Source organism: Sinohyriopsis cumingii, chromosome 12 (genome assembly GCF_028554795.1).
Source record: "Sinohyriopsis cumingii isolate HCF-2022 chromosome 12, ASM2855479v2, whole genome shotgun sequence".
Lineage (NCBI taxonomy): Eukaryota > Metazoa > Mollusca > Bivalvia > Unionida > Unionidae > Sinohyriopsis > Sinohyriopsis cumingii.
The window spans coordinates 38,376,119-38,395,584 of record NC_142972.1 but is presented as its reverse complement, the minus strand read 5'-3'; the positions used below and the strand labels follow the sequence as shown (position 1 = coordinate 38,395,584).

At 34.1% G+C, this 19,466-nt stretch overlaps 1 protein-coding gene across 1 annotated transcript in view; it reads right to left on the bottom strand.

Annotated features, from left to right (window-relative positions):
* Positions 1-19,466, bottom strand: part of LOC149786281 (uncharacterized protein CXorf38 homolog) — a 77,107-nt gene that overhangs the window by 16,255 nt on the left and 41,386 nt on the right. The window contains exons 3-6 of the mRNA XM_089976666.1: positions 11,776-12,347; positions 8,898-9,056; positions 6,583-6,628; positions 1,086-1,130 (exon numbers count right to left, since the gene is read on the bottom strand). Coding sequence (XP_089832792.1) covers positions 1,086-1,130; positions 6,583-6,628; positions 8,898-9,056; positions 11,776-12,347 — 822 coding nt within the window. The remainder of the gene's footprint in view (positions 1-1,085; positions 1,131-6,582; positions 6,629-8,897; positions 9,057-11,775; positions 12,348-19,466) is intronic.

Sequence of the window (19,466 nt, the reverse complement as noted above, 5' to 3'; positions counted from 1 at the left end):
GATTTAGTTGCAGAAGCTAAATTTGTAGCGTGTAAGATGCGTATTCAAAGGTTCGCAGGCCAACCCAAAACGATTATCTCTGTTTGTCCTTCTACTTCTGCAATGATTTTCAATAGTCTTTTTCTGTAGAAAAGGACTGATTTTACTGAATGTTTCGTGTATTCATCTGACTCTTTAAAACTATAAAGTATTTAAATCCGATTTTCTATTTTAGCTATTCATGTAATGTTTTACATAGTGGCTTATATGAACTTGTACATTTAAGATACCGCTGACAATATATAAAGGAGAAAAGTAAGTTAAGCAAGTATTAAATACATTTATAAATTTGCTCAAAAATATTGTTTGATTTCCATCTATGGCACTTTTTAAAAAACTACAATATAATATATAGAAATGTAATCATATAAGCAGACTCTTACATACAAAATAACTAAACACTATGCGACAAAACAGTCAATTTACCATTTTTTATTAAAAACTCAACGCAGTGATAAGTCTGACAATTTTTCAAAAACGGAAGCAAAATAAGTCAAAGGTAAATGTGACAATATTGGATTATGATAAGATGCAACTGTTTAGAAATATTCAATTTTTCAGATTAATGTGGTACCATGCAAGAATTCAAAATTGTTTATTTAAAAAATAGTGGAATCAACCAATATATATATATATATATATATATATATATATATATATATATATATATATATATATATATATATATATATATATATATATATATATATATATATATATTCAAAATCGACTGGGTGTTGCAAGAGTTTAGTTCCAAAGTGAATGGCATATTGATAACAACAAACAATACAATCTGTCATTCTCTTAACGTACTAAGCTTTTAATTCTCTACTTGGATTTATTGAGAGTCAAGTAGACTATACCACTATACCACGTTGGAAAGTAGATATAGCCCAATATGTTTCCTTTTCTACGGGTCAAATTCGCGTGGTTAGTGTTCTATTTTATTAAAATCTGTCTTAAATAACCATTTCGTTGATGTCTCCTAGAAATACTATAATCTGCTGTAACTGGACAATTATATGAGTGCATGTGTGTAGTTTTACCTATGCTTTCTCCCGGGATCATTTTAATTACATTCTGCATCATTTCTGCAAACTGAAAAGAAAATAAACAATCATTCAAATATAAGATTAATTATTATGCCAAAATGAAGTCATGTATTTATTTAAAGCAAACTAATCGCAAATAAATGGGATCAAGATACACGTTAAAGTGTTATATTATCCAAGAATGTCTTTTACTCAGTAGTAGTATGTAATGTTCATAGTTGATATAAGACTGCGTAAGAAGGTGTTTTTATTTCTTGCATGTCCTTTACAAATGATAAGGTTTTTTTACATCTTCTAAATGAAACAATACAAGTGTTTTTGTTTACATAAGGAAACTTATTTTTTATACTTATTGAAACATACTAGTTTCATATAGTGGTCCATTTTTAGAATATACGACGGATGGTTAGTTTAGAATATTAGAAAATGGCACTCGATATATATATATATATATATATATATATATATATATATATATATATATATATATATATATATATATATATATAATCTATGCCACCAACAATTAAGAACCGAAATAGACCATGAACACTTTCAATTAAGAACATTTCATGATTAAACTGTCTTAAAGAAAACGTAGAACCAACCCTGAACATCTAAAGAAAAGCCACCAGATCACCACCACCAAGCACGGAAGACAACCCTTACAAGAACAGCAAAAAGACTCACAAGAACACGATTAATTCAAAATTTAATTTAATCTGGACCACCAACCATTAAACCTTCTAAAATGTTTAGGTCACCAACCAGAGAACACAAGAAAAACAGTATCTCACCAATCCTCGATATTTAAAGAATCCACACCACCAGCCCTTAAATTTAAAAACCACTAGACCAACAAACCTCAACTTTAAAACGAACCTGGACTACCAACTATAAAACTGAAAAAGCATACCAACTATAAAACTGAAAAAGCATACCCAACAACTATAAGTGAAATCGCTTGATTAACAGATCTATAAGCTGACACAAAAACCTTGACTCCCAACTCTCAAGTCTTTTTTTCAAAAACATAGGTCATGAACACTTCATATGTAAAATATAGACCAGCACCCTCAACATTTAAAAACCTGAGACTTTCAACCCCCAACTTTAACAAAATATACACTAGACCACCAACCTCAAACATTTACATACCTATACCAGCCAATCTCTATTATTTAACACAAATCCTAGACTGGCAAGCAAAATATATGAAAACCCCCATCAACACACATCACCAAAACTTTAAAACTTCAAACAATAAGAAATCTAAAACGATCGCTATGTCACCAAACATGTCATTGTTTTTTCACAACTACTGATCTACTGTCATGGACCTAAACTTTAATCTGTATAAATTCATGTGTTCCCAGTCTATCTGAAGAGATTTTCTCTTCGAATCAGATGAATGATCCCCTCTGATCGATTGGTGTTGAAGAGATTGAGACAGAAAAGAGAACTACTGGACTGTAATAATCCAAAGCTCATGTGAGTCGACTTTAACCTCTGAGTGATCACGTTTGACAAAAGTAAAGTCTCGATGATGGAGTTCAAAATTAGAATTAGTCAATACAGTGTAGTACATGCGATATTCCTCAGCCTGCAAAGTATTGGATTCTTTGACCTTGAAAGTACGTTTAGTAGACTAAATTGCAGACATGCAAATTATCTTTCGTTAGGTTTGCAACCCGTGTTAAAAAATTCTATAGAATTGATATAGTTATTGAGAAGGCAAAAACACTAACGTTGCACCAACGAAGTTGCGACAGCCACAGTAATTTAAAATTTGATGTTACTGTAGATTCAAATCTAAAAACGAAGCAGAGTAGTTTCATTTGATAAAATGATATGGTTAAATTCGTCCATAGTAGAACTGTAAAACGTCTTAGAGACAATATGAAACCTATGGGTTTGACAGAAAATTTCTATAAACTAATGAATACTGACAACAAATGGAAAATGTTAGGAGAACGAATGTATAGATATGTACCTTCGAAAGGAAATATTTTAAACTTTATAAAAACATATGATATTCGAGAATAACAATAATACGTAGGATTAACTAAACCATTTTATGCTAGTTTTGCAGCGCTTAAGTTAAGTACTATGCATCACTTCCACTGCAACAAGCTAAACGTCCACACATGTGACACAATGAAATCTGAAACGCTGATGCAAGTTAGTTACCTATTATAGTTGACATAGGTATTTGTGACAACAAACTGTAAGGAAATATTCAGTTTTACGGCACGAGTGACTGCAAAAGAAGGTAAACTTTTTAGTATTTCTCAAAGGAATAAGAAGATGACCTTAATGTTGTACCAATATGGGAATTGTTGTGAACATACAAGCTATATGCTTAGGGAACTGACATCGATGAAATGAGATTATTAAAGGGTATAATGCAGTCCATAATAACAAAACAACTTTAGACATGCACAAAGGTTCTTTATTTGTGCAAACCATATAATATCAAGACTTAAATTTAATTAGATTGATCAATCATGAGATCTACAGTATTATATTAAATACGTTTGCTTTTTCACTTTATGACAATAAACAGTTTTTTATTAGACCACCTGCATACTTGGCTTTATGACTATTGTCCTATTGTCTCCTGAAGCCGCAGGTGGACAAGCCCAACCTGTTTGTTTGAAGTTTCCCCGGTAAATTTGAAATTAAATATATTTTCCAGTCTCAAGCAATGTTTTACTTCTTTTTAATTGTATTTGTACAAACCTTCAGCTTCCATTACTACAGCTATTATTTTTGAAATGTGATGGTCTCAGTTGAGTGATGGTGCTCTATGTTCTTTTTGTTTTGAGTTTTTTTAACAACAAAGGTTTTGGGTTTAATGCTGTTTGTTTAATCTTTTTTGAAGGTAATTTCGGGGGCGGGGATGGGGGATTTTTAGTGTGGTGGCCTATTGTTTTGTTTGTTTTGTTTTTTGGGGGATTCGTAAGATTGGCGTTATAGTGTCTTTTACTGTTATACTTTGTGGGTAAGTTGTATATGGGGTTGTTTATAATGTGAGTGCTAAAGGTTAGGTGGGTCAGTGACCATGGTTTTCTCTAAGATTATTTATATCATGAAATAGGTAGAGTATTGATATTTGGGGAAAAAAAAGAAGGTGGTGGTCAAAGCTATTTCAAAAGAAAGAAATTTCAAAGATAAGAGAACCCAGCGTTTTTCTATCTAAATTAAAAGGTATAGGCACATGGATGCATAAAAACCAAACTACTTATAGGCATGAATCATTCTTGTCGCAATGAATTTATTATCTTCAACCTAAAAAATGTTTGGCTTTTTTTAGATCACCGAAAACATAAAATGCTCTGCTGAAGATGTGCTTAATATAATTTTCATCCAGAATAATAGACCCGTTTCCTGTCAATATAATACTGGGGATATTAAAAGCCTCTGAATCTTAGTGCGTTGTACAAAAGGTTCAATATTAGTGAACAGTGCGTATCCAGCTAAAGTACTTCCCATGTACCTCGATACATTTTCTCGGTCTGATTATCCAATTAATAAATGCCCTTTTGTATTCAGTATTTGGAACATTGTTCATGTACTTGCAATACGAGGTTCAAATCTCTCGTTCCAATGCGAATCTTTGATAACAATATCTCTGGTCAGTCTTCTCATAGTTTGCGAGTTGCTGTTAGGCTATTTAAACCCTTGTCTATTTTTGATTAGCCAAGTACAAATACGGATCCCATCTTGCGTAAACCATTCTGAGCTTCATATGATTCTTCAAATATTTTAAAAATATAAATCATAAAAGTAAATGGAGCTGTTGAACAAACAATGAAAACTTGGAAATGTTCTACATTGCGCAATCTATTTCTAAAGAATTGTACTGTTTTATTCCTCTTGGATATTTATTAATATCAGATTGCACTAAATAACATTGTAACTCTCATGTATGTGATATACACTTTCGATACCTTATTATAGACAGGACGTTTCCAACGTGGTGTTCATCATACAAACGTACAAAATCTGCATGTGAACTAATTTCCGATAATCATATTTCCATACATAAAAATTGTTATCCTATATAATGATTATATTCCTGAAAGCATGTGGTTTTCGAACGCAAGAAAATTCACTACAACCCATGAATTTATTTCTTCTTTAAGACTAGCTTAATCTTTAAGAATATAAAATAATATTTTACAGTTTAATTCTCAGATATTCTACAACCAAAAATACGTAAGTATACATTTAACTAGATACAGTTATTGCAATATATACTTTTCACATTCAGCTTGTTAAGAAAATGTGTATTTTGCTTTCCAAGTTTCCGAAATTTTATTCGTATGGATAACTTGACAATTGACCATGTTGGACAGGTTTTACAGCATGTGATTGAAACATAATGAGAATATACGGTTCGCTTGATTAAGATTATTGACTAATTGGACAATATAATCGCGACATATGGTCTAGATATTTTAGTGCTGAACAAAACATAAATGTGAAGAGATCATTATGTTCGTATTAGACGTACAATGGTTGTGAACAATGATTCCTAGACTCTATAAGTTTCTTTTTCAACAACGGGAATGCCATCCACAAAATTGGTCAAAAAATATCGTAAAAGTTATTATGTAACGTCAACTTTAAATTTTGGATCAAAAAATCAAAAGTCGTCTTCCATACATAAAGCGCAAATATTCAACAAGCCTTGGTCAGGGTATGTGGTCTAGAACTAAGGTTATTAGGCAAAAGCCATTTTTCCTTTTTCAGAGTCATCTTTGCCATGGATCTTTTGAGGGAAGGTACATGCTAGACAGCCAGACAACAGGTTTTATTTGCACATATATGTATATTCTCTTCGTTACTGACCTTGTCCTTTGATATTTTTACCCACAAATGGAAAGTATTCTTCTTTCTTCCAAGTGCAATATATAAACACAGTTCGGTGACTATACAGATGGTTGAAAACTGCTATACAGCTAATGAATTAATACCCATGAAATTATCAATATCCTCTGCGGGGTGCCGAACATCTTCATCAACTTCCCCTTCACAACAGTCATTGCCCGTTCACAAATCACAGAAAACAATCTTCCAGAAGATATGTTGTCTTCTATGTAATGGCAACCATCACTGTAACATTGAACCCATTTCAAAACTGGACAATATGACAGAAAATTACATCTGTAAACTTTATCCATGTTGGCTTAGATATCAGTTAGAGACAATGCTAAGATCACCAGGGTTTTACAGTATCATCTTCGCCTAGTAGAAAAAGTGTTTTCTTTTGTCTGATATATTTATATCACTGTGATTTACCAATGTTAGGTCACACGCAGATGTTCTGCATGTGTATGGCGTGTAGCATGTGCAGTGGAAGATCAATTGTATCAAACGTTATTTTGCCCATCGATCGACATGAAATGTATTGACAAGTTAAAATACATAATATACATAAAAATACCACTTCAAAGAGCATCATATATTACTCTCATTCAATTACCTTGAAGCTTGCCTTTCACTGGATAAAGTGACGAGAGTTGACGAGCCTGCAATAGTATTTGAATATATATATATATATATATATATATATATATATATATATATATATATATATATATATATATATATATATATATATATATATATGGCTCCTACCACTGCCAAAACTTTCAGACACTCATGCAGCGACGATATCACATGATACACTCAAGCAAGAATACAGACATATCACGCATGAATACAAATCTTAAAAGCTTTGTCTGCTAAACGGTACAAACGATATAAATGGCTTCTTCGCGGCTTTGGAGAATCTTATTCCTGAGGAAGCTTTTGGTCACGATTCACTTAATCTTGTAGTTTGTAAGACTGCTTTGTTATCAAATGTCCAGCTTATTAGGAACGTATTCACATTTCGTTCAAGTTAGACATAGCACCAGCAGACTGGACTAAATAAAAGTAGGTGAAAGATATGGCCAGTATCGGTCATTGCATACTGGCCGATATGCGCAACAGCCCCGAATCTAGTAAGATAATCATAATACAATGCTATCAGAATGAGGACTAATTTTGAAAGAAAAGAAATCATGCACAGGTTATGCACGTTTGAAAAAAAATGTGGTTTTAAAGGAAGAAACTCAAAACATGACTCTGTTACAGGAACATCAAGTATACTATATCCCCTTAATTCCTGTAGGTGCTGGAATATTAAGGTATCCAAAAATCTAACACAAAATCGATCAAACTTGTGTAATAAGCCATTACACCAGCTAAGTGGTAACAGTAGGGTGCGGCCGTCTGCCAATGATGCAGTCAAATTTTCCGTCGGTACCCTCTCATTTTTTTCTTCATTCTTGTGCTTCCCCCGGACTCCTCTGGGATTCGTTGTTTTACCAAATATATGCAGTTCGAATGTTTAGCAAGTTTAACAAGTTCACTTTCTTATATATTGTCATTGTGCATACAGAAAGTTTTTACACCAAGGAATGATCGGCTCTCTATGTCTGATTTATTCTGGCAAAACTTTAGATTTTCGTCAGTCATTGGAAAATGACTTAATTTGTACACATGATATCTTGACGATAAATTGAGATTGATATTATTTTTGTGTCATGTGACCACAATATTTCTGAATTGCAACAGGGATAAAGCAAACGGAGGCATACAGAGTAAACTAACAGAAATAGAACTTAACAGAAAAAATATACACACCAAAATTATTTTAAACAATAGAAGTCAAAACATTCAAACATATTTCTCAAAATGACTGATAACCTCTTATTTAGTACACCCGAATTGTGTGTACATGCAAATACCATATTTAGCTACATTAACGCACGACCATAGCAATATACAACTTATCTTGCATGAAATATTTCGTTTCATGCTGCTCCAATTAGACAACAGAAAATGAAAGCCTTTCCTACAGGGCAAATCTCAGTTTTTGAGAAGCAACAAAGACCAACAAAGAAGACAAAGTTTTAATGATTAATCATGAACAACTCTCAAGAGCTTTAATGGTTAATCATCAGAAACTCTCAAGTATATAAAGGAAAATGAGCCACAGTAAAGACATCTCCATCACTGAATGATAAAATGTAGGGGAATGGTAGCGAATGAATGTATGCAACCCGAATCTTAATTTGCTATTATCATCAATAAACTGGCAAACCTGAAGTAGTCTTTATTAATGTATTGCTTTTAAATACAACATGCATTAAAAGAGTATATATATATATATATATATATATATATATATATATATATATATATATATATATATATATATATATATATACAGACAGAGAGATAGTTAGATAGATAGAAAGAGAGAGAGAGATTTGGTAAGTATGTATGTATGTATGTATGTATGTATGTATGCATATGCATGGTGTTTGATTGGTAGGCAACAGCTTAATTGCCTATGAAATTGTCATAATAAGGAGACCTTATCTACATTAAAATTTTATCATACGAAAGAACTAAACGGCATACGTCCGTACGCGTAGACCAGACTAAGGAAGTGGGATCATAGACAGCACCAAAAGCAGCCAATGAAATTGAATGAATATGCAGACCTCATCTGCGTAGCAAATGTCCTAAAGGATTTAGATATTTAAGCTATTGTATTATCTGTAGACGATCAATACAATTTTCACATAGGCATGTCCTAGAACTTTAGGGATACAAAACAGATCGTAATACTTTGTTAGATAAGCGTTCTCAAATGGTATGACAATTTATACCAATAACATGCCTAAATTTCACTAATATCAGCTAAATTATAAGTGGAGATGCTGAAACATCTGATAAACATACCTTTTCGATATTTCGAACTGCGGTATTGCAGTCCTCTTCTAACTTCAGGCTGTCCGGATCTTGTAACAACTGTATGATCTCATTTGTATAATCCCGTAAGACACTATCAGAAATTCTCATTTCAGAATTATGCATGACGTTGTTTCGTATGGTAATAATCTGAAAGTATCCATACACAACAGGGTGAAGTTAAATGTTAAATACGAAGTTCAAAACATGTTTTGATTTCAGGCGTTATTGCGTAAGAACATTATAGAATACATGTATAGTATGAGATATATAAATTTTACAGTAAAAAGATATAAAAATTTTCCATTAAAAAGAAACAAGGATTGCCTAGTTTCCTATTAGTGACAAATTTATACAGCGATTGGTATATCATAGATACAGGATACAAGCCATACATATATTTGATTTATGTCACATACAAAGACGAATACCAGCATTTATAACCGAGCAAAGATTGACAACAGGCAACTGTATATTGATGGAGTTAGTGTAGTCTGCCCAGTGCGTCCGCCACAAAATTTAGTTCTGCACATTTTTGCGATTCACTATTCCTCTTGTAATTTTATAAGTTGCTCCTTTTCTCTTTTAATGTTCTATTTTTCATTCTTATTAATCAAATAAATATAGGACACTTATGATTTAAATATGAAATATGGTTCACATTGAGGCATTAATGAACAACAAACACAACATTGTTGATTTCTTGAACACTGAACGCGCAATATCAGCTTTGCGAAACGATGAAGAAACAAGAAGTAATTCAAACATTTAAATGTATTTACAGTTGATCTAAGTCATTATTATGCTTTACTTAACATCGCAACTAACCATTAGAATGGTTTTGATTTTTTCCCTCTCTGTCACATTTGCATTGGTAGGTATGCCTGTCAATTGTACCATCAGTAATAAAATCAGATCATTCCATGACACGGGCCAAAAGGTGCTACGCTAGTTTATTAACGAAGTTTAGCCAATATCTTGGTACGATTGTAGTGTGTGTGTGTGAGAGAGAGAGAGAGAGACAGAGAGAGACAGAGAGATAGATAGATAGAGAGAGAGAGAGACTGTGGTAAAACTGATATATGTTAACAGACCAACAAATAGAGAGGGGGGTTGGTGTGGGTTTGGGGACACTTCGCAAAAGTCATTTTTTATTTATTATCCATTCTATTGTTGGTTGATGAAGCAGCTGAATGACCACCAACACAATGGGAGACATGGTCATGGGGAGAGCGACCTTCGTACATTTTATTACTTAAAAAAAACTGTTTTAGAACCTAATTGCATATTTTGTATAAAAATAACAGTAAAGAAAACAAAAGTATTACACGGAATCGCGCGTATTTTGTCCCTAACTCAAGATAGAGAGATAATGGAAAGCAGAAGGGATTTCGATGAAATTGCGTACCATGATTAATTTATTTTTAAAACGGGGAATATTACTATTATTTTTGTCATTATTTTCGTATATCGTTAATGATTAACTAGTGGAAATCCATCACTGAACTAGAGCATAGAAGCGATAGCCAATTGTTTAGACAAAGTTTATATATGCGTATTAATGCGCCATGTTCGGATGCCAATTCGATATACCTATAGTACTGGTATATCAAATTGGCTTATACCAACATCTTACAAGCCCTTTTTGTAAATAAATATGATATAAGTAATTAAATAAGTATATATATATATATATATATATATATATATATATATATATATATATATATATATATATATATATATAGTATGTGCATGCGTTGTGTTTCAATCAAGTTTTGAAAGGAATAGGTCATTATTGCTAAACTTAAGTATTTGTTCTAGGATGACACTTTTCAAAAATGACACATTAATCCCAATAGACTTTTGCAATTGCACTGCAGCAGTGCTAGATTACAAGGAAAAATATAAATCATAAAATATTAATTGTGCAGAAATCATTATTTTCTTATTAGACTTACAATGATTGTGAACAATGACTTTCAGACTCCACAAGTTACTCTTTTTTAAAATGAGCATGGCATGCACAAAGTTGGTCAAGAAACTCGTAAACGTTGTACCGCAAAACACTGATTTTCTTAAAAGTCACAAATCTCCATACATAAAGCGCAAAATTTTCAACAAGCCTTAGTCAGGGTATGTGGTTTAGAACTTAAGTTATTAGGCAAGAGACATTTTCTTTTTTCAGTCGGAGTGATCTTGGCCTTGAATCTTTTGACACCAAGCTCGAAATGGTTCTGTCTTACCCATATTGTAAGCTAAACACAAACATGTTTGAAGGCGCATGCTAGACAGCTAGAGGACATATTTTATTTCTACGTATTATGTATGTGACCTTTACCTTTGATCTTTTTACCCTCAAGGGCAATATATCGAACCAGTTCGGTAACTATAAATTATAAAGATGGTTGAAAACTGCAGCTGTTGTGGAACAACCATGTTTCTGTCTTCAGCTCAAGAACTTGACCTTTGACCCTGAAATTAATATTGTCCCTCTTTGCCACAAATGCAAGATACCAATTAAGATTAGAAACAGCAATTAGTGGAACACTTGTGTCATTTTACGGAAACGAAATTGTTAAATGACAGATGGACTAACAGATAACTAACATCATAACAATATTCGCTCCATCTTTCTGCGGGTGTGTAAAATGCTTAAAACAGGACGCAATGAGCCTATTCTACATCACATATCCCGCAGGGAATGCGATTTTTACTAGAGAGTCATACGTATATATCTGTATATTATGCATGTATTGTTGTATATCAAACTGTCTCTATACTTAGCGTGGTGGTGTGAAAGATAGATCATGTGATAATTGGATTCTGAAATAATTCTACATTGAATGTTTTTGCATGTGCAACTCACGTGATGTACAAGCATTTTGCCTTGATCAGAAAGTTTGTCTCCAAAATGCTTGCAGTTCAAAAACAGTGTCAGCAGTGCATGGGGATCACACTCTTGGAGGCTAGCTGAGGGACGTCTCAGTTGTCTTGATATGAAAACCTTGGCACACTCCCACGGCTTGAATTGTAGTTCCGGTATTCTAAGTTTTTTCCAATCAACGTTATTCCAGCTACCTTTGACATGGATTGCTAACAACTCTTTGACCCAATACACACAATGTGATTCACATTGTACTGAAGACTCATTTGCCATATTTCTTCGCACAACATCTTCATTACACGTTGTACATTGTTGAAGTTTAGACAAGTCCATACCGTTACAAATTTTTTCTCTAAGGGACTTATGTAGAGCAGCGAGACTTCTGATTATAAAGTTTTGCAGTCCTGATTTCATGTAATATAGGACCAAGACCAACTTTATCCAATTAATGAATTCTTTGTCTTGGACCTTGTTTGAGGGTGTTGGTATTTCCATCTCAACTGGTGTACATCTGTGTGAGGTTATATCATTACCGCTGAGATCACTACCAAAGCCTGTAAGAGAAAGTAAAAGACAAATTAAGAACCGGTGTTCAGCCTAAGAAAATACTACACGTTCGTCTGCAAATCACAGACAAATTTTCAACTAATCATAATAGTCCAATTCTCCTCAGTTGTAATCGCTAGTTTATATATATCGTGGTTTAAAAACTAATAACTAACCCTGGTCTTTCTTGTTGACTTTGCAAGTGCGTATCTCATTGTGGAAAAGTCTTATGCCATCTCCAGGAGAAATAAGAAATCAAATTATTTGAAAGTTCCAGTTCAAAACATCGTAAGAGATAAGTTTCATTTCATTATCTGTTGTATCTGCAGACATGGACAAATAAGAAAGCTATTCATGTATATCCAAATAACAGGATTAAGATACTTCATGATGTTATGAGATGCTATGAAAAAATGTTTTAATTTACAATTTATGCAAACATGAAAGGCTTAAAGTCAAGTTATACTTTGGCAGATTTAGTTGTTGTTGTTGTTGTAGGGTTTAACGCCATTTTTCAGCACAAGATAGGCTATACATGGCGGCCAGTATAATTGGTGGAGGAAGAACCCTGAAAAACCCTGGGAAGAACCACCGACCCACGAGAAGCTACTGGCAGGCTTTCTCATGTAGCAACGTTAGCCGAGGCTGAGACTCGAACTCACGCAGACAGAGGTGAGATGTCAGTGATCCGTAACGGTGAGCGCTTTAGACCACTCGGCCACTCGGGGCCCCGGCAGATTTAGTAGATTGTTCAGACATTTTTATGAGAGTAAGTCACTTCATGATATTAGGACAAATTGAAAAACAGTGATGTCAAGCAGTTCTGTCAAATTTTACTGAGAAGATATTTCAGTCCTTCTCTGTACATATTAGAGGACATATTAATATTACATTGAACAAATATGATAGGACTTAACAACTATTTTGTGTTAGTTAACTTTCCCTTTTCGGAAGCTTTTAGGAAGTCAGTAATGTTCTCTAACGTTGTTACAGCAAACATATTTTAGAACGTGCCGGTGGTTACCAATAAAGAAGAATTTGATGTTATTATCATCCCCCCCTAAATTCTGTTAAAGTATGTTAACCTTATTTTGGAAGACGTCACTTAGTGTTGAATTCTTTCTATTAGCCACATGGATGTAAGTGTAAGGCATTTGAATAAGCTTCGCAATGCCAGAATGCAACCTGTAAAATGTGTCTTCCATCACCACGATTTCAAACACAAAGAGGCATGGCATGCCCATACATTTATAAATACAGAAGTGGCGATTTATTTCAACAAAAGCTTTTTAATGTTTTTTGCAATATTTTACCATTAGATACAGTAAGTGCAATAAATGTAAGTCATACACTTTCTGATCATCATCATCATCATCATCATTCTCTTGTCCTAGAGTGGTTGTCGAGGCGCTGTGCTGCTTCACATCTGACCAGTTCCCTCCACTTGTCTCGATCATGTGCCAATGCCTGTGTCTCCTCAAAACTTTTCCTGGTCCATTCTGTGATGTTGTAAGTCCATTTTGTTATCTGTCTATTTCTCCTTCTGCCACCCTGGACGCTGCCCTGCAGGTCTGTTGTGGATAGACTGTTGATTCTAGTGACATGGCCATTCCATTTCAGCTTTCTCTTTTTGACGGTGGTGAGGAGGTCTTCATATTGGCCTACTTTGTGCCTGATGGTGTTTTACACTTCTTCATTTGTGATGTGGTCCATGTAATAGATGCCAAGGATGGTTCTGTAGCATCTATGTTCAAGTGCCTGGATTCTTCGTTGTAATTCTGCTGTCAGGGTCCAGGCCTAACATGAATACAAAAATATTGAATTGACTAGTGCTCGCAATAGTCTGATTTTAGTTTTCAGACAGATATTCTTGTCTCTCCAGATGGGTTTTATCTTTGACATAACTGCCGTTGTTTGTGCTGCTCTTGACAAAATGTCTGCTCTTGATCCCTCTTCGGTGATTATGGAACCAATATAATTTCACTGGCTCACTGTTTCCAGTTCCTGTCCTCTGACTTTAATCTTGGCTGAGATTTGTTTTCCACTATTTGTCATCAGCTATGTCTTCTCAGCTCTTAACTCCATGTCAAATCTGGAAGATGTTTCATCCAGGTTCCTCACTAAGGTGACAAGCTCGTCTTCACTGCCTGCCAGCCCATCAATGTCGTCTGCAAAGCGGAGGTTGGGGATGTTACGCCCTCCAATGGTGACTGTCCACAGTGGTTTTCCAGGGCTTCGCTCATGATGCACTCTAAGTAGGTGTTGAAATGCATGGGTGACAGGAGGCAGCCTTGACTTTCCGATAGTTACACTAACAAATGCAAAGTTTTCATCTCAGCTAAATTACGTATATCCTCAAAACATCCAGCCTTTACAATCTGAATATTTTATCCTGCACCAGATCTAGCCTAATTGTACGGATGCTACTAGCAAATTAAATTATAATTATACATTCAACTAAATTATTGCAAATAAAATCGAATCAGTTTAAAACTCAATGACAATAATACTATTTATATTCATTTATATTGTTCTTGTAGGCCTTTATTTGTGGTACAATGATGAATATTATGGGGCATATAAATTACACTTGTAATTCACGTTTAGGTCACGTTTTGCATTTAGGTCAGTATAAGGACATTGTTATCTATGGGGTTATGCACATTGACATCTAAATAGGTTGCGGCAAATGCGATACCATTTTAACAAACGTAAGTTGATGCAACTCATACTTCACATTTCAATGACTTGGGTTAATTAATGATTCATTTTTATGTATGGCGCATTTTTGATTACAGAGGTGCATGACTACTTATACAGATGCACCTTAGTAAGTACAATGCTACACTCAAAAAAAATTTATAACGGTGGTTAAAATCTGCGCTTCTGTCGGCGTCTTCGGCTTGTTAGCCAAAGAATCAATTTTATACGTGGATGAATCTTGGAGAAAGCAAATTTTTCTTACCAGCATTATTTCAATGTATCATAATTGCACGTTTGATCGACTTATGCTGTGTTTAGCATATGTAGTCTGTTTCAGGTGCAGTTTTGTTGAGTAAGAAACAAAAACTACCTTAACTGATTTGATTAAATATTATGTTTCATTACTTGTGAAAACATGAATGACTTCATGAAACTATACATGTTCTGATACGAGACAAAGCAATGATGACGTATTGTATCTTTGGTGGGTGGACAAGGTCTCGAATCCATGCTAAGTCTATAAACAATTACGAACGGCTCCAGTTTTAATACCTTATATCTCTCTCGATCGATCAATCCTCCTAAACATATATATTTTCGCTATCAAATAAATTAGACGTTTTGAAAACGTTTTGACGTTTGCGCTTCCTATATGGTAGTGCACTCGTTTAAGAAAAACATAATTTAATTGTGACCTTGAAACTGAATTAACGTATGGTTGTTATCAATAACAATATTGCATAAGGTCCACTTGCTGTATGTTGATCCCTAGTACCTTCCACAAAGGAACATTCTACAAATACAAAGAGAATATCCAAAATATTTGGCCAGAGTAAGCGCTGGCTATTAAACGTGTGCAACAGATGGACAAAATAAAATATTTACTTGAAAGTTAAGTATAAAACTGAACCAAACTAAGTTTAATGCAAATTTTATTTCTTGGCAAGATTCCTTAAATAAAGCAAACGGACAAAAACTAAACTGATTAAAAATCTACTCAATACATACAGGTTAGCCTTAATTCTTAATTCCAAAAGCCCATCGTAAACCTTCTTCGAAACCAACAAGTGTCTTGTGGTAGAAAATTAAAAGCTGTGACACTTTTTTAAAAGTAACGATGCCAATCATGCACTCCTTTATAAATTAACGATATGAAAAGAAAATGGCACACCCAAAGAAAGCGGAAATGTTATACATGAAATCAGACTCAAGATTATTCAATTGTGGTAAATGTGGCAAATTACATGCAAAAGGTAGGTGTCCAGCCTATGGAAAAAACTTGTTACAGGTGTCGAAAACAGCATCATTTTCTGAAATGCAGAAAGATGAAAATGGTGCATGGTATGCAAGAATACTCAAGTGAAGATGAAGAAACATCTTTTGTAGAACAGTGGCAAAGGCAAACACTGAAATCAGTGACAAAGAATGCTACGTCACTCTGACTCTTCATGGTACGCATGTCAAATTTAAAACTGATACTGGCTCGCAAGTAAACATCATTCCAAATCACATTTTTTTAAACAATGAACAATGATAACGTTGAAGAAAAACCAACCAAGACTTGTCGCACAATTTACTCTGGTGACAAACCAATTGTCATAGGCAAATGCAAATTAAATTGCATGAATCAAAAACTTGATATTTATATCACAAAACAGACAAACCGCCTATTCGTGGGTTCAAAGCTTCTCAATATTTGCACTAAATGCATTTGCATCAAGGTCTTTGACAGATGAAGAAACAATTTATGCTCAGATCGAAAAAGGACTGCTTGCTGTGATATATATTCTTGAAAGATTTAATCAATATACTTATGTTCGTCAAGTTCAAATTCAATCGGGTTAAAAGCCTCTGGAATCAATCCTCAAGAAACCTCTATCTGCCGCACCGCCTAGACTTCAGAAAATGTTTTTAAGACTGCAGAAGTACAGTTACGACTGAACGTATTGTCCAGGAAAATATTTAATTGTAGCAGATACATTGTCAAGATCATACAGACAGACAAACACATATAAGATGAACATGGATAGTGGAATTGAGTGTTATGTGCACATGATCATGTCAAAGATACATATTGCAGATACACAGTTAGAAGCAATAAAGAAAGTAACTAAACGTGATAATAAAATGACCAAATTACGAGAAATGATTCAAAAGGGATGGCCAAATGATAAACATTTCGTACCTTTTGAAATCAGAAATATCTATAACTGCAAAGATGAACTTTCAGAAATGGATGAATTAGATCTAAAAGGAGAGAAGATTGTAATACCAGTATGTTCTTCAGAAAGATATGTTAAAAGAGTTGCACAAACGTCATATGGGCACTGAGAACACAAAGCAAAGAGCAAGAGACATTATGTATTGGCCTGGCATGAATGCACGGATTGCAGACAAAGTATCGAATTCTTCTACTTGCCACGAATACAGAAAGTCAAATCAAAACGAACCATTGTTGTCTTCACAACCTACTGCACCATGGGAAATGGTTGAAACAGATTTATTTATGTTTAATAATTACAACTATGCCTTGATAGTAGACTATTGCTCCAGATATTTTTAAGTTGCCAAATAAGAAAATACACGAGCAAGCACACTAATGACACACACAAATTCAGTTTTTGCAGGACATGGAATATCACGAGAAGTAAGGAGTGATAATGGACCAGAGTTCTCCTCAAATAATATGGTTAGTTTGCAAAAAGCTGGGGATTCAAACACACTACGTCAAGTTCCAAGTATGCACAGTCTAGTGGTTTAGCAGAAAAAACCATTCCAACTGTCAAAGGAATTCTCAATAAGGCAAAGAGAGATGGACAAGATCAATGTTTACCGATAATGGATTATCGAAATACACCATATGATGATACAGGATCTCCGGCACAAATACTGATGAGTCGAAGACTTCGATCGACTTTACCTACTACCAACATACAGTTATAAAAAAAAGAAACCTAAAGTGGAAACTGGGTGAAAAGAAAAACCAGCAAGAGAAACAGTATGACAGAAAAGCTAAAGAACTTCCGAATATGACTTCTCTAGACAAAGTAAGAAGAAGCAGAACACAATATATTTGGGAACCAGCTGTAGTCGTCAGAAAAAGTAGCACTCCAAGGTCGTATGATGTGAAAACCCAGGATGGTGCTATATACAGGAGAAACCGAATACATCTGTTACAAACAAAAGAAACATTACCAGTGATATATGATACATACGAAGATACTAACGAGGAGGTCACTGAACTGAATGACAAGGAGTGTACGTCTAATAAAAAAGCCTGCAAAATACAGATATTTTGTTATTTGAACTAGATAATGTTTCTAAATTATATTGTGTCTTGCTGGAAGTAGTTAAGGGCATAAGAATACATCTGTTATATCACATCAGTTTATATGCAGTGATAACAACTTGATTAAAGAAACGATATTAGGACTATAGGTTTTAGAGGCAATGCACCAGAAACTCTTTGAAATATGTATCCGTGTGCAAAATAGAACTTTCTCAAGTAATATGTTTACAAATTTATTAAAAAGAAAAGGAGAAATGAATATGTGAATTTTAAACAAAAGCACAAAACTCATTTATAGGGGGAATTGTGGTAATATAAGATATTAACATACTGTTACTGCAAATGGTCTGACAGTTACAGGTCACATAAGATCAATTCCAGGCTCTCACTCAGTTGTAACCCTATATGCCTCATGACAACATTATTGTGAGAAACTAGTGTACGTATGTTTTCTATATTTTAGTCAGTTGTAATCTAGCCATTAAAGTTATTAGACCAAACCATGTTTTGTGTCATTTAGCAAAACATAATGTAATGTTGTTCGGACTATTTTTTACATTATTCTGCTATGATAATGAGCTGAGCCCTAAGGAGTCAGCTGAATTGCCCATTAGGGGTCACATTGGTTTCATTGACCAATCGTTGTTGAGAATTGCAACTCCGCACAGTTTACTGAATAGGAATTTGCGTCACTTTCAACTGAGCCACAAAGGAGCAGAGATATAACTTTTATTATGAAAAAATAATTTGTACAATTTAATTACCACATCCGCCCTACACAACCTCCATAATACATTGTTTCATATATACAAGTGGCCTGTGTCTACAGACATGGAGTATGTCATGTTTGCTGCCCTAATTCTGAACTCTATGGAACCTCAGCTTGCAGTTTTGTTTTTAATTCAATTATCTTTATCCACATTCTCGCTGTTCCTCTTGCCATAAAACCTAGCCAAAAATAGGTAGATATGGCATGGACATACGGATTGAATGTCAGATGTCTTGCATGAGATATGTTACTATTTTGACATGTACAAAGTGATACTTTCTTCGAGGTAGTAATCGGGGCAGTAAATTGTGTCGTTGCATTATGCTGTCAACTCGCATGACAGACTCATTGCATTTTGTTCAGATG